This window comes from Suricata suricatta, chromosome 8 (genome assembly GCF_006229205.1).
Source record: "Suricata suricatta isolate VVHF042 chromosome 8, meerkat_22Aug2017_6uvM2_HiC, whole genome shotgun sequence".
NCBI lineage: Eukaryota > Metazoa > Chordata > Mammalia > Carnivora > Herpestidae > Suricata > Suricata suricatta.
Window position 1 is genome coordinate 98,994,807 of NC_043707.1, and position 24,386 is coordinate 99,019,192.

Sequence of the window (24,386 nt, forward strand, 5' to 3'; positions counted from 1 at the left end):
GGCCTCCAAGAGGCTGCCTGGGCCTCTGAGCCCCACATGGAGACATCAGCCCTCCTTCCACTCACTCTAGGGGGCGCTCCAGGCACAAGAGGCACGGAGATGGGCGGAGAAAAGCGGAGGCCACCTGGTGGGGCTGATCCGGGGCCAGCACCCTCCTCACTGGAGCCTAGATCCAGAGTTCTGCCCTCTCTCCCCAGCCAGGGCCCCCCACTAACCTAAAGGATGCCTTAGTGCCACGTGGAAAAACGCCCGCCCTCTGCTGGAACCAATCAAAAATGTGCCTCTTCTAGGTGGGTCAGTTGCAGGAGGGAAATGTCTGGGGGGACTTCACTACAAAAGAGCCCTCTCTGTGGGAACCCATTAGAGAAGGAACTTTGTGCGAACCACTTAGACAGCGGGCCAGCTGGAAGGAGGTGCCCCTCCCCCTAGGCTGACTCTGCTCTGCCCTGCCCCAGGGCGGCCACTGGCAGCAATTACAGCCCCCAGAGCAAAGAGCCCCCCAGCCCTGTCACCCACTGCCCCTGTGCGACCCCTTACATCACTGAAGTGTGGGAGCAGGACCTGCAGCATTTCCACAAAGACCGAGCTGTCCGTCAGCTTCCGATTCCGCCCCTTGAGGATGGTCTTGAGGTCGTGGGCGGCCTCCACCACCAGCAGCCCGTCCATACTCTTCAGGCCTTTCACCATAGAGGGCAGGAGGGCCTGGACCTTGGCAGTCTGTGGGGCAGGACCATCTGGGATGGGGGCTCCTACCTGGGCTGACAGGTGTGAGCCCCAGCCTCTGGGCCACTGAGGTAAACTTGGTGGAGCAAGCACTCCTCCTGGTTTTTGGTTATGACATCCCCCCTGCCTGGAATGCCCTCTTTCAAGCTCTTACTGTCCCCCAAAGTCCTCTGTGTCCTCGCTGACTCCTTCCCTTATACCTGAGGCCCTTTGTTGCCTCCCCCTTGTTGGCACTAGGGAGATGACCTGTGTTGTTAGTTAGCTTTGAGTCTACATTCTCTCCCCTCGTACTCTAGACCATGAGCTGTAACAGCACCAGGTAGAGGAAAATAAAACACTTTTTAAAATGCTAAGATGGGGGCACCTGGGTGGCTCAGTCGGTTGAGCATCTGACTTCTGCTCAGGTCATGATCTCTCATGGTTCTTGAGTTCGAGCCCCGCATCAGGTTCTGTGCTGACAGCTTGGAGCCTGGAGCCTGCTTTGGATTCTGTGTCTCCCTCTCTCTGTCTCTGCCCCTCTCGCACTTGTGCTCATGTGTGCGCTCTCTGTCTCTCTCTCTCTCCCAAAAATAAACATTTTTTTCAATGCTAAGATGCATCAAGAAGCTGGGACTCAGTTTCCTAATTTGTAAAATAGGAATAATTACTGCCATCCCCAACCCCTCCTATACACACTGCCTTCAGCGTCATTGTGGAAAATCTGGATAAGAAACAATTTCAGGGGTGGCTGGGTGGCTCAGTTGGTTAAGCATTCAACTCTTGACTTCAGCTTACGTCATGATCTCTAAGTTCATGGGATGGAGCCCCGCCATCAGGCTCTGTGCTGACAGCGAGGAGCCTGCCCGGATTCTCTCTCTCCCTCTCTCTCTTTTCCCTCCCCCATCTATTCATGTGCCCTCACTTTCAAAAATGAATAAATACACATTTTTTTAAAAAGAAACTATTTCAAAAAGAATTAAGTATACGGGGAATTTTAAAAGGCTAGCGATATACTTTACAGATGGGACAACTGAGGCAGGGACAGAAGTGGGTCCTAGCATCTGAGAGTCAGTGATGGCCAAACTCAATCCCTCCTTGAGCTTGGGACCTGGCTGGCTGAGCGCTCCCCTGCCCTCTGCTCACCTTCTCAGTCCTGCGGGCCAGGATGATCAGGCCTCGGATGGACAGCACCTTCATGATGGGGTCCTGGTGGTTCAGGCCTTCGGCCATCCGCCCCAGAGAGTACTCCTCGGGGATCCGCCGCACCTGCTCCATCTGGAGGAGCTGTGGGAGTGGTGGGAGTTACTGCCCTGCCCCCGGCCTCCCCATGCACTGGGAGGACCCACTAGATGACCTGGGGCAGAGTGTGGGGCATGGATGATTGCTATCTGGTCAGCGCTGTCCAAAGCAAGATACGTGCGTCAGTTTAAATTTTCTAGGAGCCACATTAAAAAGGTGAAGAAGAAATCAATGACATTAATTTTAGTAATACATCTTTATTGACCCAATGTATCCAAAGTATTATCATTTCAACATGTAATCAATATAAAAATTACTGATCTATTTTAGTCTCTAAGATTTTTTTGGAACCAGGTCGGCAATGCCGGGTGAATTTGAAACTTACAACACATTTTGATTCAGACGGACACATTTCAGGGGCTGCCCAGGCCCCGCGTGGCTACTGTATTGGACAGAGTGAATCTAGTTAGAATCAGCCACTGGCTCCTGTCCCCACCCAGCTGTCAGTGTTGGTAACGCCAAACTCGGTCCTCTCTGCCTGGCTTCCCTCTGCCCACTGTCCTCAGTGAGCTCCTCTCCTCGGGATTTTAACTGTTCTCCCTAGGCACAGAACACTGTCCAGAGCTTCCGGCTTGGAAAACCAACAGTTTGCCAGGCGTCAGTATCCAATGTCCATCAACACCTCATGGCCAGCCTGAACACTCTCTAGCTCAGGGCCCCCATCCCCAGCAATGACTTTCACCAGCGGGCTGTGCTTGCCTCTGAGGCCTCCTTCACGCCCTGCCCTTCCTATAGCTCACACTCTCACCACCAATCAGCTTGACCTAGGCTGTTTGTTCCTTTCTGGGCTGGTAGGATGCCCTTCTGTGAAGGCACCCACTTTCACTCCAGCCCCTACTCAGCTTGCACGGCTCCACTAAAACTCGGCTCCCCCTTGAAGCCATGTTTGACAATGCGCGCAGGCTGTGTCTGGGTAGACTGCCCCTTTCTCCGGGCCCCTGAACAGGGAAACCCTAGCGCCCCTATCTACGTGCATCTGTCTCCTGCACCGCTCTGTCCTCTGGGGCTTCCTTGAGAACAGACTAAGCACTTCTCCTTGGGTCCCTGTTACCTAACACAAGCTCTAGGGTAGAGTATGTACGTAAGGAACATTTGCGGTGCATGAGTTCAGGTCCAACATGAAGTTCAGTTCCTTTCCTCCTTAGAATTACCCTTCCTCCTATGTTCCCATTGCAGGAACACCACTGCCCTCCATTCTCCCATCCTAAACCGGGCTTCATCTGCATCTCCTTCCTCTCTCCACCACCCTCCCTCCCACAGCAGTTCAGCCTTCGGTTCCTGCCTGGTCTGCCTCACGAACACTGCTCTCTGGCCTTATGTTTACTGAGACTATTGAGACCCTGTGTCTGTATGATGAGAAGAGAGAGCTGGAGAGAAGGGCGGGGCGGTGGACCGGAGCGGGAGGAGGCAGGAAAGGAGGGACTCCACCCACACCCGCCCTCCACCCATCCACACAGCTGATACTCAGGCCTGCTCTGTACCAGGTTCCGGGCTACACACTAGAGATGTACTGATGATGACGGTGGTGGTGATGACAGCAGCAATCTAGTGACTCACAGACAGTGCTTCCTAGGTGCAAGCACCGTCTCAGAGTTCATGTGAATCATTTAATCCCCAACAAAACCATATGAGGTGGGCAACTTAGTATCCCCATACTGTAAGTGAGGAAACTGAGGCACAGGCGGGTTCTGGGACTTGTCAAGGTCACAGAGCTCCCCCGAGTTCACCTGCCGTTGGGAGAAGCAAGCACACATGTTGATAGTCACAGCATAGGTGGCTGGGGAAGCCGGGGAGGGACACGCAAGCTACATCAAGGTGCCACAGTGAACATGGTGGGCCTAGCTCTTGCCAAGAGCAGCCCACCTCTTCTGGGGAGGAGGAGAAGGCCTGGCCCAGGCTGAGGACACTTGCCCCGGGGAGGAGGGCCGCTGCTCAGCACTCCATGGGAATGTTAAGAAAAGGGTAAGCCCAGAGCCCTGATCTTGTGGTGGATATGGGAACATCCCCTGAGCTCTGGCAGGGTGCAACCCCACTGCATCCCCCAAGAACCACAGTGGCAGCCATGAACAGACCTAGAGACAGGGGCTGGCCAGAAAGGAGGAGCCAGTCAGGCAAACCTCGTTGGAATCCTCCAGACTCCTTGAGCTGTGTGGCCTTGAAGCATCCCCACCTCACCTAAATGTGAGCAACCCAGGTCTCTATTTGCAGTGCTGCTGTGCAGGCCCGTGGACAACAAGGTCAGTGCAGCATTGGGAACACCTCAGGTCCTCTAGAAACAGAAACTGACCTTTCCCTCACCAGCTTCGTGAGGGAAATTTGAACTAGAACCCGGCAGAGCAGGGGCTGGACCCTAGGACTCCTGGCCCCGAGACCCAGGCTTGCTCTGTGGGTGCCTGTAAGGCCAGGCCAAGTGTTCATTTGGGCACCCACTTACCCATCCAATCTCTACTTCTCGGGGAGCTTTCAGGGCTGGGGCTGGGGATGCAATCTCAACACAACATGGTCCCTCTGCCCCACACTCACCGTGAGAGGCACAAGAGATACAGGAAATGCCTAGAATGCCAAGCTGCCTCCTGTCCACCTGGCAAACTTCACTCACCTGTCAAGGCCCAGCTCAGACAACACCTCCTCCAGGAAGTCTTCCTTAACCTTCTACTTTCCAAGCAGAAAGTGGGCCTCCTGCCTCTGAACCCTGCTGTACAGATCCTGATGATGGTGCAGACCCCAGCATGAGGTCACAAGAGGTGGGAAGAGTGGCAGTTAGGAGAATGGACGTTTTACAAGTGTCCACCGACAGATGAATGGACAAAGGGTGGCATATACATATAAGAGGATATTATTCAGCCTTAAAAAAGAATGAAATTCTGAGCCCTGTTAACAACATGGGTGAACTTCGAAGACTCAAGGTTAAGTGAAATAAACCAGACACAAAGGACAAATATTGTATGATTCCACTAATGTGAAACCTACAATGGCAAGTTCATAGCACAAAGCAGGGTGCTGGTTGCCAGGGGTCGGGGAGGCAGAATGGGGTGGGGGGTCCTGTTTAATGAACATACTTTCAGTTTGGGACGGAAACAGCACTTGGGGAGGAAGGTGAGCTGCTCTGTGGACGGTGCTGAGGGCTGCCCATATGTGTCTGTACCTGATGTCCCTGGGATATACACTTAAACATGGCTGAAAGGGTAACTTTTATGCTATGTATATTTTACTGCAATTTTTTTTATCTAAAGAGAGGAAGGGAAGAAGGGAGGGAGAGAGCGGGTTTGTGTCTGGGTCTGAATCCTAGATCTGCCACTTACGAGCTGTGTGGCCTTGGAAAACTTACTTAGATCTGTGCCTCAGTTTCCCCCTCTAAAATGGGGGATGAAATAGCATCTGCACCATAGGATTATCATGAGGATTAAATATATGTGCAAAACACTAACAATGCACCTGGAAGATAGTAAGTGCTCAATAAATGTTAGCTATAAAATAAAGAAATAAAACAATCTATCCTCAAATAAATAAATAAATAAATGTTAGCTAAAATTGTTGGTGGGTGTCCTCTTTTGGGTCGGACCCTAACCAACCTCCTGATTCATCTCCCCCAGCACCTCCCTGGTGCCATCCACACATTCAACTCAGCTTAGATGTCACTTCCTTCAGGAAGTCCTCCCTGATACTCCCCCTACCACCACCTCAAGTCTCCTTTCTCCCACCACAGCCTAAACTGTCCCCATCAGAGCACAGGTCACTACATGGCACCCCATGTTATAATTACGGTGCCCTCTGGCTTCCCTACCATGTTAAAAATTCCTTGAGGGCTAGGCAGAGTGAATTTCATATTTGTACCTCCAACCTTGTAGCTCTAGTCTGGTGTCCGGCACATGGCGCTGCCCAGCAAAGGTTGGGGGTTACCCGGGCATGAGGGGAGTCTGGGGAGAGTAGAATGGGGTAAAGAGGTGGAAAGAAGAGGAACAAAGGGAAACCCTATGAGATCTTTATATTCTAGAGCAATCACACTCATGAAACTCTACATGGTTAAGTACTGTCTGCACAGGAAAAATGACCAGAAATGTGAACTGAGGTCTGTGCTCCCTGAGGCCGGGAGGAACCTCGCCTGGTGCCCACTGCCCCTCGGTACCTCCACAAAGAAGGCAGTGGCCGTGATCTTGTGCTTCTGGTCGCCTCGCTCCAGGAGCGGGATGAGCAGGTAGAGGATGCGGCAGAGCTCCTGGCAGGAGTAATGCACCATGGCCCTGGGGGGAGGGAGTGAGCAGTCTCCTCAGGCTCCCCAGGCCCAGGGCCTGTGGGCGGGGGTCTGGCGGGACACTCCAAGCCCTGGGCAAATCAGGATTCCCCCCCCCACCCCAACCCAGGATCTCAGAGGCCACCTATTGTAACCGCTTTGTTTTACGGAGGGGGAATCCAAGGCTCAGAGTGGGAAAGGTTGCCCAAGGGCACAGAGCACACAGCCCTTTGCATGACACCTACAGCCCAGGAGGTGCTCGAGAAATGCAATTGCATCCCGAGAGCCCCGGGACCTCACCGTCCTAGGCTCTCAGGGTGCCTGGTTAAAGAACAGACCGTTGTTGTGGGAGCCACGTGACCGAAATCCAGGCACCCCTTCCCAGTCCCAGGCGAGGCTGTGGATGGTTGAAGAGCCCTGGGCTGGGCCAGGAGGTCATCTCCCAGCATTGCCACCTCCTAGCTGTGTGACCTTTGACGCATAACTGTCCCTCTCTGCGCCTTGGCATTCGGCTGTGCAAAATGTGCACTGATAATCCCTGCCCGCAGGTCAGCATAATGGTGGTGAAAGCTAACCTGTGCTGGGTTCTTGCCGTCTACCAGGGCTAGTCAACCTACTTTACTTAACCCTCATCCCGGGCCCTGGAATGGGTCGTGTTATTACTTCCACACTACTGATGGGCCAACTGAGATGCGGAGGGGAACTTGCCAGGGGACACACAGCGGGGAGGGAGGGAGCTGGGATTTAGATGCAGGCACACCGACCCCAAGGCCTGGCTCGCACCTACTCGGCCATCCCACCAGTTCCGCATTAGCGTGGGCACTAAAGTCCTGAGACTGGGAGAAGACTCAGTGTCCTGCAATTGCCGGGCACTGCCACAGCCATGGTTAGCCTCCCCAGGGGGCGGGCCATTTCTCACGTGTGTGGTAGGCTTAGAAAACGGGCGGTGGACCGAGGGAAGGGTCTTGCCCAGAGAGAGAGGCGAAGCCACGTGTGTGAAGATGCTGGGGTCTCTGCCTCCCTGCACCACCTCCCCCGGGCAGCTCCAGCCTCACCTTGCCAGCAGGGACACTCCGCGGTGGTGGTTCTCGGCCTGTGCCATGAGTTCCCAGCCGCCTTGGTCCTCCAGGAAGGTGGCCTCGTATGAGCAGCCCACCCTCAGCAGCAGGGTTTTCACCACTTTGACGACCCAGCTGCCAAGACAAAGGGGCTGAGCTATACCCACCCCACCCCCCACCAACAGGTCGGACCTCCCTCCCGCCTGCGTCTCCCAGCAGCCATCTGGCCAGACCCACTTCTTTTTTTTCTTTTTAATGTTTTTTTAATTTATTTTTGAGAGACAGAGAGAGACAGCGTGAGCAGGGGAGGGTTGGAGAGAGGAGACGTAGAATGTGAAGCAGGCTCCAGGCTCTGAGCTGTCAGCACAGATCCCAGTGCGGGGGCTTGAACCCACAAACTGCGAGATCATGACCTGAGCTGAAGCTGAACGCTTAACAGACGGAGCCACCCAGGCGCCCAGGCCAGACCCCCTTCTCTCAGCCATGCCAACTGATAGTGGTCATTGGTGTATCCACAAAGAGAGGCTTTTAAAAAATTATTACTAGCTTTGAGAAAGAGAGTAAACAGAAACAAAATTCTCTTCCTTTCAGAAATGCTGCTTTATCTTCCCTTTTCTCCTGCACCTCTTTCCCTGGAGACAGAAGTGGGGGCCAGGCCTCCCCAGCATGCTGTCTCACAGGTCCCTTCCCCTTCGCACCCATGACCAGGCAGCGCGCTGCCAGACAGTTCTCTCTGCTGACTTGTCCAGAGTCCTGTGCAGGCTTGAGTCCTTCACCCCCTCAGGGCACGTAAGGAGCAATTCCCCAGCCTGGATGCCCAGGCCTTGACCCCCAGACACAGTGCCACCTCATTCCTCGAGGGCCTCTCCGCTCTTCCATCATTTCCTCCATCAGGCTCCAAATTTTCACAAAAATGGTGCCATCCTTCTTCCCTCCTCCCCACCTTGCTCCCAAAAATACAGCTCTAGGAGCCCCAGATAAGGTTTACAAAAGGGTGGAGGCCACACTAAGAGGAAGTCTCCGGATGGTGGCGCAGCCCCTTTGTTTCCCCCAGACGCCCACTCTACAATCTTCACCTCCCTAGAAGGTTCTCAGCTTCTCCCAGCAAAGCTGAGCAAGGCCTGCAGTGGAGCGGGGGAGCCCATGGCCCATCGTGGAGCTGTGTCAAAGTGCAGGGCTGGGACTGGACTTCATGGGCGCCCCACCCCCCACCCTGCCAGCCGTGCTCAGGGAGGCCACACTCCTCATCACTGCTCCACCACGTGCTCCTCTTCCCCCTCCTCCAGCGCCTCCCCTGTGGTCCCCTGATGTTGTCTGCCCCAGAGCCCACTGGCTGTCTGAGTCGGGGGTGCCGGCCTCACGAGGGCCAGGGGGTCAGGACTGGCACCCTGGCACATCGTGTCGCGCTGTGATGCAGTCCTCTTTGACCTCACAGCTCACCTGCAGGGCGGGAACACTTACCCCAGGCTGCCTAGAGGTTGGAGTAGTTTGCCCACCATGCAAAGCCTAAGTGATGGGACCAGCACTCACATCCAATCCAAGTCGCTCTAACTTCAAATCCAGCAACGCAACTGCTTGCTCTCCGCCCCTTGACGCGTACCTCTCTGATCATTGCATGCAGCAGAAGCCAAGAAAGAAAAGACTGACGGGGCTCAGTTAGGTTCAGCATCCAACTCTTGACTTCCACTCAGGTCATGATCTCACGGTTCCTGAGATGGAGCCCTGTGTCGGGCTCTGCACTGACAGCATGGAGCTCTCTTAGGATTCTCTCTCTCCCTCCCTCTCTCTCTCTTTCTCTGCCTCCCCTTCTCAAAATAAATAGATAAACATTAGGGAGCCTGGGTGTTCGGTCGGTTAAGCATCTGACTTCAGCTCACATCATGAGCTCACAGTTCATGAGTGCGAGCCCCACTTCTCTTTTTCTCTCCCTCTCTCTTCCTCCCTCTCTCGCTCTCTCTCTCTGTCTCTCTCTGCCTCTCACTCACCTGCATCCTTTCTCTCAAAAAAAATTGTTTTTAATAAACATTAAAAAAAACCTGATAAACTCAACTACACACAAACGTAAACCTTCTGAATGGCAAACAACCATGAAATAGTTGCAGGTCAAGTGACAAAATGAATACAAGTGACAAAGACTTAATGTCCTTAGTATATAAAATGCTCTTACAAGAAAAATCCCCAGCAATCCTGTATAAAATGGGGCAAACACCGCTCACAGGAAAGGAAACACAATGGCATTTCTCCCTCAACTTCATTCATAATAAGAGAAATGCAAACAAAAATCACAGTGCTTTCTCCAACTGTCAGATCAGCGGAGATGAAAATATCTGTTCCTTTGTGCTGGCAAAGACGTGGGGAGACCATCACTCCCACACACTCGTGCCCTCCGGGGGAGGCCGTTTGGCAAACTGGGTGCCACAGGAGGTGCCCCTATCTCCCCCTTCATCACTCCCTGCCTGAGAACACTTTCCACCATGTAGCCCTGTTCCGGCTCGAGATTTACAGGCAGAGACCCTTGGACACGCCCATTCTACTTTCAGGAATTCGTCCTACGTGCTACACAATCACACGTGTGCATAAAGATGTGTCCACCAGCTCACTGCAGCACTGGGCCGCAAAGTACCTAAATCAAGAGGATCCTGGTTAAATTATGGTACATTGAAACTGTACTCATAGGGATATCATGCAGCTGTTAAAAATAATGAGGCAGGGACACCTGGGTGGCTCAGTCAGTTAAGCATCCTGCTTCGGCTCAGGTCATGATCTCATGGGTCTGAGCCCCACATTGGGCTCTGTGCTGACAGCTCAGAGCCTGGAGCCTGCTTCAGATTCTGTCTCCCTCTCTCTCTGACCCTCCCCTGCTCATGCTGTCTCTCTCTGTCTCTCAAAAATAAATAAAAAGACATTTAAAAAAATTTTTAATAATGAGGCAGCTCTATACATATGATCTCCAAGATATAGTAGATGCTCAAAGCAAAAATGCCTAACTGTAAAGTACACTACCATTGGCATAAAAATAGAAATTTAAGTGTGTGCTTATGAAAGGACCTGGTTTTCCTTGGGAAGGTCACTGGGTAAGGAGAGGAAGGGAGACTCACTTTTAATGTCTTTTGAGATTTTTGCCCATGGATGTATATTAACCTACACCGGTTAATAATTAAAAATAAAATGGTGGGGGCCTCCTGGGGAGATCAGTTGGTTAAGCGTCTGACGTTGGCTCAGGCCATGAGTTCAAGCCCTGCATCAGCTCTGTGCGGTCAGCTCAGAGCCTGCCCAGGATCCTCCGTCCCCTTTCTCTCTGTCCCCTCCCCCACTGGCATGTGAGCTTGCTCTATCAAAAATAAATACACATTTTAAAAAGTACTAGATTAAAAAATAAAAATAAATAAAATGGTGGGCTATGGATACAAATCTAATACAGATCCTATCTCTAGAGAACACAGAGGAAAATGAAATCGTGGGCTCCCTGAGGTAAGGCTGGCTCCTTACTATGGTCCAGCGCCAGGCAGAGCCTGACACACACATCCCAGGACGTGCCCCCACATAGCTGTTGAACAGATTACTGGCGCTCATAAAAGTATGCTGCTCTTTTCTCTTTTAGTCCCAAAGCCAATTTCTATTGATCAATTGCCCTGATGACTCTCAAAAAGGCCCTAGCCGAGTGGATCCCCCCCAGCGGGACATACTGCACGGGTATGAAGTCGGAGGGCTGGGCGTCCTTCTTGGCGTCCTTGTGCAAAACCAGGTGGCCAGGCAGTTTGAGGCCGATGTGGTAGTGGACCTGAATGAGCAGGGCCAGGAGCAGCCGGGGGTAGATGCGCCTCACACGGCCCACGCAGCTGGTGACCGACAGGAGCTCGCACAGCCCGCTGGCTGCCTGGGGACAGAGAGGAGGCTGGCTGCAGGCACCTGGCAGGGGCCCGGGCCGCTTCTCTAGCAAGCTGGATCTCGGCTCTTCTCTGGCTCAAACTGGGAGAGCCCGGGGGCACCTGGGGGGCTCAGTCAGTTAGGAGTCTGACTCTTGGTTTCGGCTCAGGTCATGATCTCCCAGGTCCTGCTCTCCCAGTTCATGAGTTCTAGCCCCACATCGGATTCCATGCTGACCATGTGGAGCCTGCTTAGGATTCTCTCTCTCCCTCTCTCTCTCTGCCCCTCCTCTGCTTGCTCTATCGCTCTCTCAAAAATTAAATTTAAAAAAATTTTGGGGGGGTGCATGGGTGGCTCAGTCAGGTAAGCCTCCAATTTTGGCTCAGGTTATGATCTCACGGTTTGTGGGTTCAAGCCCTGTATCAGGCTTTGTGCTGACAGCTCAGAGCCTGGAGCATGTCTTCGTATTCTGTGTCTCCCTCTCTCTTTGCCCCTCCCCTGCTCGTGCTGTCTCTCTCTCTCAAAAATAAATAAAATATTAAAAATTTTATTTATTTTTTTTTTAATTGGGAGAGCCCAGCTCTCTCCACCTCCTACTGCCTCCCAGCTCCTGGCTCTCTGGGTGAGCCATGACTAGAACAATAGCCTGCATCCTTGATGTTGATCTGGAAGAATCAGGTAAAGGGAGTCTTGTCAGATGGAGTCTTTTTTTTTAAATATTTATTTACTTTTGAGAGAGAGACAGAGTGTGAGCAGGAGAGGGGCAGAGAGAGAGGGAGACACAGAATCTGAAGCAGGCTCTGGACTCTGAGCTGTCAGCACAGGGCTCAATGGCAGGGCTCAAACTCATGAACTGTGAGATCATGACCTGAGCTGAAGCCGGATGCTTAACCACTCTGAGCCCCCCTCCCCCCAGGTGCCCCTGTCAGGTGGAATCTTAATCCCATTGTGTAGGTGAGGAAACAAAGTCAGAGGGGAGAAGGCACTTACCCATGGTCGCCTAGCAGCCCCTGGGAGCAGGGCTGGGACTTAAACCCAGGCTACAGCATGTTCTGCCTCTTCCCCATTCACAGCACAGGCAAGAGACTGGGATGGGGCACCAATTGCCCCCTCCATTTGGGCCGTTAAACCAGGCCACTCTCACTGGCTCCCCCAGTGCCCAGCAACCAGGAGAAATAAATCCCAGCCTTGAGTGAAAGCCAGGGAGGCCCAGTCCTGGACTCTGTCACTCCATGCCTACCGATCGTGCCCCTGCCTCTTCCATCCATGACTCCCCATACCAGCCCTTCAAGTCCCAGAAACTTGGCTTCGTTGGTATTTGGCCCACGATGCTTCCTGGGACCCGATGGGTGCTCACCTTCCAACTTCTCTACCTGCCATCCAGTCTGGTCCTGGCCTGGACCCGCCTCCCACGTGGCTTGCTACAGCCTCTCTAACTTGCAGGAGGAGGACAGGGCAGGGGGAGGTGACAGGCTGGGGTCACAAGATTGGGTGGCTCATTCTGGTCCCACCGCTCCCTGGCCCTCAGTGGGCCTGAGATTCACTCATCCTCTGTAAAGTAGGGTCCCCAGTCCTCTTCCTGCCAGCCCCATAGGTGGTGGAGAGTGAATGACGGGATGGGTGGGAAAGAAGTCTTCCTTACAAAGAAGTGGCCACAATCCATGCCCCATGCAGCTGGCCCAAGGGAAAAGCATTGAATTGTGAAGCGACAGAGCTTGTGGCATATTCCCAGGGAAATAAGTGACACAAGGAGGGCTGGGTGAGGACCATGAATGGCAGTTATCTGTACTTCACAGCTTAGGAAGCCCTTTCACACACACTATTTCACTCTTCTAAACAGGTAAGATAGACAAGGCAGAAGGTATTACTGCCCATCTTACGGATCGAAATACCAAGGCTAGAGAGGGTTATGCAGTGAGGCAGCAGCAGAGCTAAGATGAGCCTCTTGGACTCAAAGCCTTTCCATTTTTCCGTGGACCCAAAACAATGATTATATCCAAAGAACACGGTCAGCAGCGTGAAGAAAAGTCTCTAGTGATGTGCTATAAGGCTCTGCTCTCGGCTCTAACTTGCTCAAATTGTTTATCAGCACCCTAAGATAAAAATTAGTCCCGACTGGACAAAAAGCACAAATGAGTGACTCAGGAATACGCCAATGCACAATGATAGAGAGAGGAGAGGACGAATGACCAAATCAGGGAAGGAATGAGTGTGTTTGTGCCTTATTCCTAGAACTCAGTGTTGGGGGAGAGAGGCAAAGAGACACGGGCTTCAGAGGCAGGAGATCTGGGTCCGAGCCCTGGCCCCACCACTGACCTGGGATGTAACTGAGCAAAAGTGTCCTCCTCTGTTAAGGTTTAATTCCACCCACTCCTCCACCCACCGTGTCTTTGCCTCTCTCCACTAACGTGTCTTGTTCTATGCTGAATGCCCAGAATTTATGAGTGTGCCTGGCACATACTAGGTGCTCAATTAATGTTGCTGAATAAATAAACCAGTACAACCAATTTTTTTAGTGTCTCCTATGCACACGTATATATTAGACATTAGGGACATCACGGTGAGCAAAGCAGGTTCAGGCACTGACTTCATGCATCTGAGAGATGACTCAAATGACCTCACAAGCTATTGTCAAATCACAATGGTGAGGGGCGGGTAAACGCTCCCAAGATCAAGTATGTGAAGCGAAGACTAACATGCACAGATTTGATCACGTCAGGGAGGTACGGGCAGGCTTTCCTGAGGAGGTGATACTTGAATTGAGAGCTGGGGGATGAGTAGAAGTTAGGTTAGTGGGGAAGAGTTCAGGAGAGAGACAGCAAGCGCAAAGGCCCTGTGACAGAGATAGCATAGTGTGTATGAACTTCAGACAAAGAACAACAAGGCAGGGCTGGAGTAAGAGGGGCCACGGAGTGTGGTAAGGCTGACAAAGAGGGCAGGGCCTTGTCAGGTAGGAACACAGTGATATCCTCAAGGGAAATGGGAAGCCACTGAGGAGACTGAGAAGAGTGGGCGTGCATTTTCAAAGATTTTTTGGCTGCAGCACAGATTGGAGGAGTGGGAGTGGAAGCAGGGAAATGATCAGGGGCGTTATCTAGCTGGCTAGGACCAAGGTGCCAGTGACAGAGGCAGAGAGACATCGATCCACCCCTCCGGCCAGTCACCTTCCTGCAGTCGAATGGCCCTTGGTGTTCCCAGGGCCGAGCTCTGAGCCTGGCAGCCACCTTCCCAGCCACCACAGGGAGCCGACGTTAGCATTTCCACTTACAGATGCAGAGACTGAGCCCTGGGGAGGTGAAGTGACTTGCTCAGGTCACAAAACACTAACTCAGCAAAGCCAGAGCTCAAACTCAGGTCTGCATGTCCCAGGTCACTCAGTTTCCTCCTCCCGGCTGCTGCCGGCCCTGTCAGCAGCGGCACGGGGCCGTCCAGGTGGCCACAGACAAAAGCCTGGAGATGGACTTGCCCAAACCGCACAACCAGTTCCTGGCCACACAGGGCCCGAGAAGCTGGGTGTGCGGAGCTGGGCAGGAGGGGCGGAGGGAGGAGCCCCGGACCTGGCAGGCATGGGTGGGCGCGGTGGGTCCTCACCGCTAGCGGCACAATGGAGGCCCGGCCCTTCTTGGTGAAGGGCTTCTCATTTAGGCTGGTCAGCAGCAGATCCAGCAGGTCTCGGACATCACAGCTGGGCTTGCGCAGTACCAGCTGCCTCCACATCTCCGCGCTGTTGCTGGGGGGTCAGGGGTTGGGAGACAGTCAGTGGGGACCAGGGCACTGGCCCCACCCAGCCTCCCAGCAGTTTGGGGGAAAAGAGAAGACACCTTCAGAAATGGCACCCACAGGTGCACCAGTGAGAAATGGTCCAGAAAACACCCTCTAAGAGGCAGGGGGCTAACCATTCCTGAAAACCCTATTTCCAGTATCGTGTCAGAAGCTTTATACACAATTTATTCAGCAAATATGGAGTATCCGTTGTACACCAGGCACTAAGCAAACCTCTAGGCCTACAGACGTGAACAAGATATTCAAGACATTCAAGGTCACTGAATTCTCAAACGACCCTCAAGGTGGGTTGTTATTCTCCTTTTACGGATGGGAGTTGAGGCTCAGAAAGGTGAAATCACCAGCCCGAGACTACACAGCTATTGAGCTGCAGAGTCAGGAAGTGACCAGCCTTCAAAGCCTGGGATCATTCCTCCATGCCAGGGGGCCCTTAGGGCGGGACCTTGCACGTGTCACATAATCTCAAGGGGTGCCTGCTCCTGGCCCTTAGACGTCAGTACTCCAGGCAGAGGAGAGCATCTGGGCCGGCGGCCCCAGCCTGCGGGCGCTCCCATCGCAGGGAGCTGAAAGCACTGACTGACTAGTGCAGTAACGGGTTAACAGAACCCCTTTTCTCTTCGAAGGAGCATTTGAACCTTCCATTAACTTTCCAGCTCCGTTACCCTGGAAACGCGATAAAGATAGTATGTCAACTAAGTTGCTAGGCAACATTGCTTATAGTAAAAATGACCCAACTGGTAAATTGCATCTGGGCTGGAACTATAAATTAGCTATAAGAACCGATGAGGACTCTGTAGCGTTGAGCTTCCCAGGGTGTCGTGTCTCCTGGGACTGAGCTCGCCCCAGGGGTCCCCAGAAGCCAAGTCTACAGAGCTTTTGTGAGACACAGTAGTTCCCATGAGGCCCCAGCCATCTAAGGCAGGGCAGCTCCAATGCCTTTCACCAGGGAGGCCCGAGAGACCGGCTCTTAAGGCCAGAGTAAAGACTAGAGTGAGGAATGTGAGGGCCCCAAAGCACAAGATGTAAGGAGCCCCTCTCTCCTGGGCTCCTGCAAATGCCGGTGTGGCGCCGGAGAGCCAGGCCACCCTGAATTTTGTCCCGATGCTGTCCACCCTGCTGCATGGCCTGCTGCAAGGACTCCTGGGCAGGGGAGCCCCTGACACTGCTCTGTCCTATATCCTGAGTGACTCTGATGTCAGGTGTGGCCCCGCCAGTCTTGGGAGTCTGAAGGTTTAGTGATTCCAAGAATCTGGTGAGAGGGGGTGGAGGGGTAGCCAAAAAGGGTTCAATTCTCACAGGTGGAGAAGGGGGCTGTGTCACCCCTGCTCTCACCATCCCAACTGATCTCCTGGCCTCTGGGAGCGACATCGCCTAGACACATCTCAGCACACAGCCCCGAACAAGTCTGCCTCCGTGCTCAGGCCGCCGTCTGAAGGCACGGGTTACACAACATGCTGGCTTGTTCTGTTCACTCAAACGTGTGGGAGTGTCTCCTGAACGGGGAGGCTGGAGCAGTCAGTCTGGTGCCCCTGGCCATGGTCCCCTCCGCCCCATCAGGCCACCTGGACCGTCCAGCCCCGGGCAGGCACTTAGCTCAGCCGGCTGCACTGCTTGTCACAACCAGCCCTCTGGTACTTCCCACTTTTGCCTCTGCAGGAAAACTAAAGCCCAGAGAGGGCAAGTAAACCACCCAGGACGACATAGCGACTGGACGCAGCGTCAGCACCCACACTCGAGCCTCCTTTCTACAGCACGCTTAGAGCTCTGGGCTTGGAGCGGGTCATATCTGAGCATAGGTCCTCGACTTCTTGCTTGCTCGCTGGGTGCCGAGGATAAGAAACTTCCCCTTAGTTTGCCCGTCTGTAGAATGGGGTTGTTGGACTAGGGAGAGAAGCTGTTGGTGTCCTGCTCCTGCACAGACATATCCGGTAGTGCTTGGAAGAGCTGAATGGCTGTCAGAAGCACCACAGATCTTATGGGAAAGGGACCAGCTGGGAGGGCAAGGGCCTTCTCTGGGCGGAAGGACAGGTTCCCAGCCCAGGATGGGGCCTGCTCCAACCCTCTGGGCTGCGGTGTCAGGAACCCCTCAGTCGGTACCTGTCCAGCGGGAGGGGACACGTGAGCAGGGCCACAACCACCTCGGTCATGAAGGAGCTGGCCAGAAGGGAGACGGGCAGCAGGGCCACCTCGCGGGCCCGTGGCTCCTGGATGTGGTTCAGCTGCATGTAGATGCCCTGCATGATTTCTGGGATCTGGGGCATAGCCAGGGCAGCCGTAAGCAGGTGGGTGGCCAGTTGGAGAAGCCCCAAGACAGGCACAAGGAAAGCAGGGAGATGGAAGAAGGAAGTGGGGGTGACAGGATAGAGTGGCAGAGGAGAGGAGAGAGAGAGATGGGGAAGGAGGGGGGAAGAGCACGCCTCCTCCTTCCCTGGGACACAGCCAGCCGTCCTCACTGCCCTCCCTTTCCCCACCAGATCAGTAAGTGAATCGCAAGGGGAGGCACCTAGAACTCACCACCACCCCCCACCACACCCCTGCCCTGCCCCTGTGTTTTGGGGTTCCAGCACCCCCCATCTTGCCACTGCCAGATGGCTGGTCCTAAGGGATGAGCAGGCCTGCGGGGTCTCCCTGCCCAGCCCCTGCCCACAGGGAGCCTTACCACCTCCAGCACCCTGTGGTGGTACCACTCCAGTACCGAGCTGACTGTGACCTCTGAGGCCAGCTGCATCATCTCCCCCGAGTCCTTCCCCCGGGCTTCTGAGCTGCCTTTCAAGCCCTCCAGGGCTGCTAGAAGCAGGTCCTTCACCTGCTGGGGTCCCAGGAAGTCTCCAAACTCCTGAAACAGACACAGAGATACTGACACCACGGACAGACCCCTAGCGACGCATACAAAAGTCAGCAGGCAGGCCACGCACACTCCATTCATCTGTGGGTGTCCAACCCTTTGGGGAGGAGCTACAGAAGCAGGGGCGACATGGCCGCTGCCCCAGAACAGGGTCATCTGCTTCTGGGCACAGACCAGAGCGGGTGGGGGCACTCAGGGTGGGCCATGTGGCTGGGGAAGGCTTCCTTATAGGGACTTGAGCCTGGAAAGATGGAAGGTGGGGAGAAGGTACTGGGGCAGGCTGTTCCCAGGAGGGCTTGGGGCTGATGGGCAGCAGACAGTCACCGCGATCACACGCAGAATATTCTGGCATGGGCTGACAGGGTTGTAGGGCCCCAGGAATCGCTTGTTGCTCTCATACAGTTCCTCCTTATTGGTCTCTTCTTTATTTCTGCCTCCTGCAAGAAGAAAGCCTTCTCAGTGAGTTCCAACCACGCTATTTTTTGTTAAGTTTTTATTAAACAGATGTAGGAAGTACACAAATCATAACCTGGTATGGTTTTACCTGGTGAATGCATCCATGTAAGCCAGCACCCAGGTCAAGAAACAGATTGTGATCACCACCCCAGAAGCACCTCTCTGCTCCCCTTTCGGTCCCCAGTCCCCTACCCTAGCCCAGGTAACCACTATCCTGACTCCTAAACCCACAGGTTAGACGTCTTGCTGTTGGACTTTATATAGTACGTTCTCCTTTGTGTCTGGCTTTCACACGACATTATGTGGGTGAGATCCATCCACGCTCGTGCAAGTAGCATTCGCTGCTTGTTCGCGGTGCTGTGTCATTTTCTGTGGTGTGAAGACCCTACCATTTCCTTCTCTCTCCTACTTCTGATGGACGTTAGGGTCGCTTCCAGCTTTAGTGCTGCTATGAACGTTCTGGTATGTCTAGTCCATGCCTTTTGGGGAATGCATGTACACCTTTGTTAGGTGCACTTGCTGGGTCCTGGGGTGGATCTAGGGATGCTGAGAAACGGTGTTCCAGCAGGGACCACACACACGCACCCACGGGCAGGGCACGAGAGCCCCTGTGGCTCCACATCCCACTAGTGAGCTGTGTGCTCCATGTTCCCTGTCCTGGTGGGTGTGGAGTGATACCTCTTTTAAATTGCAGACCCCCTACCCTGGCATTCCCAATCTCTCTTTTCTGGTTTTTTTCCCTTTAGCACCCATCATCATCTTACTTTATGCATTACTTGTTTATTTTGTTCATTGTCTTCTAACAAGAAGATAAGTTCAATAGGGAAGATCATTTAACGTCATTGCCGTGTTTTTGGTGTTTAGAATGGACCCGGCACGTGGTGGCTTCGTATCTTTTGTTGAGGAAAACATATCTCAGGCTCGTTTCCTAAGGCCTCACTGTGGCCTGGCCCGGGTCCTTCTTGCATCCCCCAGGGTATGCAAGACATAAACAGGAAAAAAGGCCATCAAGGCAGAGGAACTATATGGACCAAACGTGTGGGTTGTCTGTAAGGGGAAGAAGCTTGACACCTGGACTCAGGTAGACCCAGGTTCAAAGTCAAGCTTTGCTGCTTGCTACACTCAGTGGGCCTGGACAAACCACTTCACCCTTGAGAATCTAACGGTGTGGATCTGGGGTCACCAGAGGAAATACAAGACACGCCAGCTCAATGTGATTTCAGATTGCCAGACCACTCTCCCTCCAGAGCCAGGAAGGTTGAAACAACACGCAAAAGTCCCTTGGGCCGAGGTTGGGACTGTGGGGAAAGGGAGGAGGCAGGTAACAGCTGAGACTGTGCGCCCCTAGGTTCGATGCCAGCTGGGCGCCTGTGTGAGCCCATTTCACGTCACCAGCTCCCTGAAGCTGGACCCAGCGTTGTTCTCTCGCCAACAGGTCTTAGCTACTCCTGAAGCTAATGTGGGACCTGTTCTTTGTTCATTCATTCAATAAAAGATTCACCGAGCGCCCACCCTGTGCCCAGGCCTTGCCCTGCTCTCAGCACATTAGGGCTGTCACACCGTGTGTGCATAGTGCCATCGTAGGGATGTACAAATGAGAGTTACAAGTTACACTTGGGCGCCTGGTGGCTCAGTCAGTGAAATGCCTGACTCTTGATTTCCACTCAGATCATGATTCCAGGGTTGTGGGATGGAGCCTCACATTGGGTTCTGCACAGAGAGTGGAGCCTGTTTGAGATTCTCTTTATGTCTCTGCCTCTCCCCTATTCTTTTTCTCTCTCTTTCTCTCTCTCTCTCTCTCTCTCAAAAAACTTTTTTAAAATAAAAATAATTGTTAAAAATTACCCTGAAGGGTGAGGAGGGGCTCAGATAGAAGGATTGCTTAAGTTTAAATAGGTTTGTTTGGAGCCCTTCTCCTCTGGCTCTGCGGGGACTGAGGCTTCAGACCAGCTTCTGCAGACCCCACTGGACCCTGTGCTGGTCTCCTCCATGCTCTACCAGTGCCTTGCTGCCAAGGCTCCCATAGATTCCCAGGCTGAGCACTTGCTCAGAAGCCTTGCCCCAGAGGCACCCCAAAGGGCTTACGTTTTTGGAGCTCCAGGACGGTGTAGAGGATGATGATGCCTTCCAGAGCCTTCCGGCCAATCTCCTCATCAGGATCTCCGATGCGAAGGATGAGCCTCCCCAACAGAAACCCCAGCGCCGGAAACCCCGAGGACATCTGTTTGTGTCATAACTTTAGGGACTGAGTCTTATAGGTTCAATAATACTATACAGTAGATAGTGAACAGAGCTGGATTGTCTTGCCCTGAGAGCAGAGTCCTCTGAAGATAATAAGGGTCACCTGGGACTCTCTAGACAGATGCACTGGCTCCCTTAGGGCCAGGAAGATTCTCCCTATGAGGGTCCTCCCCTTCCCAGGGGCCACTCACAAAGAAAGGCAGGGTCAGAAGCATGTGGTTCAACACAGAGACGTTGCTGTTCACAGCCCGTGCTCGTTCGTGGGCCTTCCCAGAGTTCATCCAGGGCCCCAGGGGCTGTGAGGACAAGGGTGAGACTCAGAGCTACAGGCCAGAGGCCAGCCTCTGCTGTCTGGGTGGGCAGGTCAGCCTTCACCAATCAGCAGGAAGCTTCCAGGAAAGGCATAAAGGTAACTGTCCACTGCCCCGCCCCCCCAGAGCATAGGGAGACACAGAAGCTGAGGATAGGACTGGAGGACCAGAGGGAGGACAAAGGCCAGTGGGGAGAGAGATGAACAGTGGAGAGTCACGATAGAAGAGAGAGACAGGGGACGAAAGTGGAGAAGGCAAAGCTGCAGGAGCAGCTAGAAGCAGAACATGGCAGATAGGGAAAGAGTGACAGAGGAGGAGTTTGGAAAAGGGCCTGTATGAGGGACACTGAACACTGGCACGAGATGACACAGAACTCAAACTACTCCTTCTGGGCGCAGTCTCCCCACTGCCCTGGAGCCGGGCCCCCTTGCCCCTCTGTCCTTTCTCTCCTCCCTGCCCCCACACCTCCAGGATGCTCTTCAGCCCAGCAGGAGTGGGGTCCGCAACAAAGAGGGCATTGAGCAGCATCTGGAGGGCTTCCAGGGTCTGTTGGTAGAGCATCTGTGGACAGGAGGAGGACCAAGCCACTAGGGGCTTCTGGAGCAGACCCCCAGGGCCCCAGGCAACCCCTCCTGTGGGTGAGGGGAGGAGGGGCGTTTGGACCCATGAGAGCTGCTTTCTGGTCCCACCTCTGAGACTAACGGGAGGTGTGACATCAGAGGAATGACTCCCCCTTGCATGGGTTACAGTTTCCTTATCAACAAATTGGTAATTATTATCCAGCACTCCTACCTTGAAGGAGAAAGAAGAGGAGCCCCAACAATCTATCTGGGGCCAAATCAGTGCCCTGCGATTTGAACAACCATATCACTTTGTCCTCAAAGTGGTTTTCTCATCTTACAAATGAGGAAACACTTGTCCAAGGTCACACAACAAGGAGGTTTCAAGTTGTGAGGAAGAAATGAGAGTCTGGGCAGGAAAATGGCACTAGAACAGTAAGAGCCAGATAACCAGGAGGGCTAGCCTTACTGTCTCTGGGAAGTGCTCAGATTCCTTTTTTACGTGCTATTCCTGGACCCAAATAGAATTTCCAAGTTGCCCCTTCAGACAGCCATCTCTCCCCAGGTTCCTCTTCTCTTGGCCACACCATAGTCCCAGAATCGTCTTAGGAAGGCGCAGGCATCATGCATACACAAGGCGGAGTCGTGGGTTTGAGCCATGCTGGACACCCTTTCCTTCTGCCAGCTCCTCACCTCTGTCGCCCAGGTTGCCAGTGTCCAGGCCCCCCAGTCTGTGCACACCAGGGTTACACCACAACCACCAAGCCAGCCTCACCTGCCAACTACCTCCTCCTTCCCTCCCACCGGGAGCCCACAACTGTGCAGCACTGACCTCTGCTGTCTGGGCCTGGTACTGCAAGAGGCCGCCCACTCTCTTCCCAGGTAGCCGGGATTCCCCACCTTTCCTTTGGATCTTTTCTCAGTGCACCACCTCCCAGGACCCACAGCCCTCCTGCTGCCAGGATGGCCTGGCCCCCACCACTCTCCAGCCTCACCTCCCAGCACTCTAGCCTCTCAGCTTCTGTGCTCCAGCCACATTACCTCCTAGTCATCCTTGCCGTCACATGTTCTTGCTGTCCTCAGGCTGCCGCACAGACTGTTCCCTCTGCCAGGCATGCCCTTCCTTCTGCCATCCCCTGCAGCTAGCCAGCTCTTCTTTAACCTCTCAGCAGTGACACCATGACCTCTGACCCCCATGTAGGCCAGGACTCTTTATAGCACCGAGTACTTCTTGCCTGCCACATTTACCACTGCCGCTAGTTTGCATTTATGTGCATGCTTCTTTGACAATGTCCATCTCCCCCTGGCCTCCCTCCACTGCATCCCCTGCCCCCGTGGTGCTTCGAAAGTAGGCATCGTTGATATTTGTTGAATGAAAGGATGAATGGATGTGCCTCCCTCTGGGCTGAAACTCCTTCTCCTGAACCCCACCCTCTGACCCTACCATGTACACTAAGGGTCACCTCTACCCACTCCTCCTGGAACAACCCTGCCGAGGTTGGAAGATGCTCACATGAGCCCCCTCGACGTTCTACTTCTCTAGACTCACCCCAGCGCACCCGGTCCTCAGCCCTCCTCCTCCCAACCGTGGCCACCTCGTCTAGCCATGCTAACACCTGCTCACTTAGGGCAGGGCCCAGAAGGGGACAGAGGGCTCCAGAGGAGCGATCCCTCATTCCAAAGATTATTTACTCACCAAATAGTTACCAAGCTCAGGCCAGAAGAGGAGAGGTACACTGCCCAAGGTCAGGTAGCTTCAGTAGGAGTGGAAGATTCCCATCTCCCTTCTGGAATGCCCTTTCTCTCCCCACTGGGAGTTCTGAGATGCACCCCACGCTCAGGACACTGACAGCCCTGAAGACTCACCTGTGTGGCCTCGGCCTTGGCCTCGTCTTTCTCCTGCATGGCCTGCACAGAGGGCAGCGAGAACACACTCTTCACGCATGTGCTCACTAGCTCTGACCTTTCTCGCACATTTAGAACTGGCTGGGTGTGACTGGGGGAGACAGAAAGCCAGGGCATGGAGTGAGGGAGGGGGCCCTGGGCCTGGCCTGAGCAGGTGAGGTGGGGCAGGCGGGGGGGGGCGTGACTGGGGAGGTGGGAGGGAAAGTCACAAGAGTGGGTGCGGCACCAAGGACAGGCCCCAGAAGAGGCAGACGGAGCCCGGAGGAGTCGGGGGAGGGCTGGGGTCCCGGGAGGGCGCAGTGGACACCTCAGCTGGGTCAGCGTCTCCATGGCCTGCCAGCGGACGCTGCTCGAGAGGGAATCCAGTGGCTCCTCCTGGATCTGTCTCTGGACAGGAGACCACAGAGGGGCCAGTGAGGGGGGCAAGGCCACTGCAGATCCCTGGGCCCAAGGCCTCCGCTCCTCCCAGGGCTCAGGACAGAACTCAGGACAGGGCTCAGCCTGGTCAGAACTCCCCACCCTCACACTGCTCAGGACCTTCCGCAGGGAGAGCCGGCTCACTGCTGGAAGCCTGTCCTGAGCTCTCAGTTCAAGGCCACCCAAAACACCCCGCACCCTAACCAGCCACACCTCACACGTGGTGCTCAGCAAGAACTGCTTTGGCCACTGACTGGCTCAAAGCAAAAAATACCATGACAGGCTCCTGCAGGGGGTTGACTGGAATTCCTTTAAAAACGTCCTAATTATTTCTCACTTTGGATCTAGCATCTCCACAAACTAGGTGCTCAATTAATGTTAATTAAATGAAGTTATCGAGGGCGAGGAGTTTATGCAAGAGACCCTAAGGTAATTATAATTTTGGGGGACTCCAGTGGCCTAAATCATTCCGGTGGATAACCGAGAAGGGGCTGTATTTAGTAAGATGATAAGGAAACACTTGGAAGTTTCCCACCAGTTGGAATTTCTGGGGAAAGAATGTATTAAATAATAATGACTGCTCCAGGGGCCCGAGGCTCTCCAGTGAACTAACTGCTGGCTGTGCCTGTGAGACAGGCATTACCGCAGATACTCATGAGGTCAGAGCCAGGGCTCAGAGAAGGGAACTGGCTTGGCAAGCTCCTTAGGGAG

General features: G+C 53.8%; 1 protein-coding gene across 1 annotated transcript in view; it reads right to left on the reverse strand.

The window, feature by feature from the left end:
- The window catches only part of MROH7 (maestro heat like repeat family member 7), a 52,813-nt gene that overhangs the window by 7,133 nt on the left and 21,294 nt on the right, over positions 1-24,386 (reverse strand). The window contains exons 6-19 of the mRNA XM_029945825.1: positions 23,566-23,645; positions 23,220-23,349; positions 21,259-21,354; positions 20,674-20,778; positions 20,327-20,462; positions 18,110-18,222; positions 17,600-17,776; positions 17,038-17,192; positions 14,749-14,887; positions 10,977-11,167; positions 7,288-7,425; positions 6,128-6,242; positions 1,846-1,986; positions 538-717 (exon numbers count right to left, since the gene is read on the reverse strand). Of these exons, the coding sequence (XP_029801685.1) occupies positions 538-717; positions 1,846-1,986; positions 6,128-6,242; positions 7,288-7,425; positions 10,977-11,167; positions 14,749-14,887; positions 17,038-17,192; positions 17,600-17,776; positions 18,110-18,222; positions 20,327-20,462; positions 20,674-20,778; positions 21,259-21,354; positions 23,220-23,349; positions 23,566-23,645 (1,896 nt within the window). The remainder of the gene's footprint in view (positions 1-537; positions 718-1,845; positions 1,987-6,127; positions 6,243-7,287; positions 7,426-10,976; positions 11,168-14,748; positions 14,888-17,037; positions 17,193-17,599; positions 17,777-18,109; positions 18,223-20,326; positions 20,463-20,673; positions 20,779-21,258; positions 21,355-23,219; positions 23,350-23,565; positions 23,646-24,386) is intronic.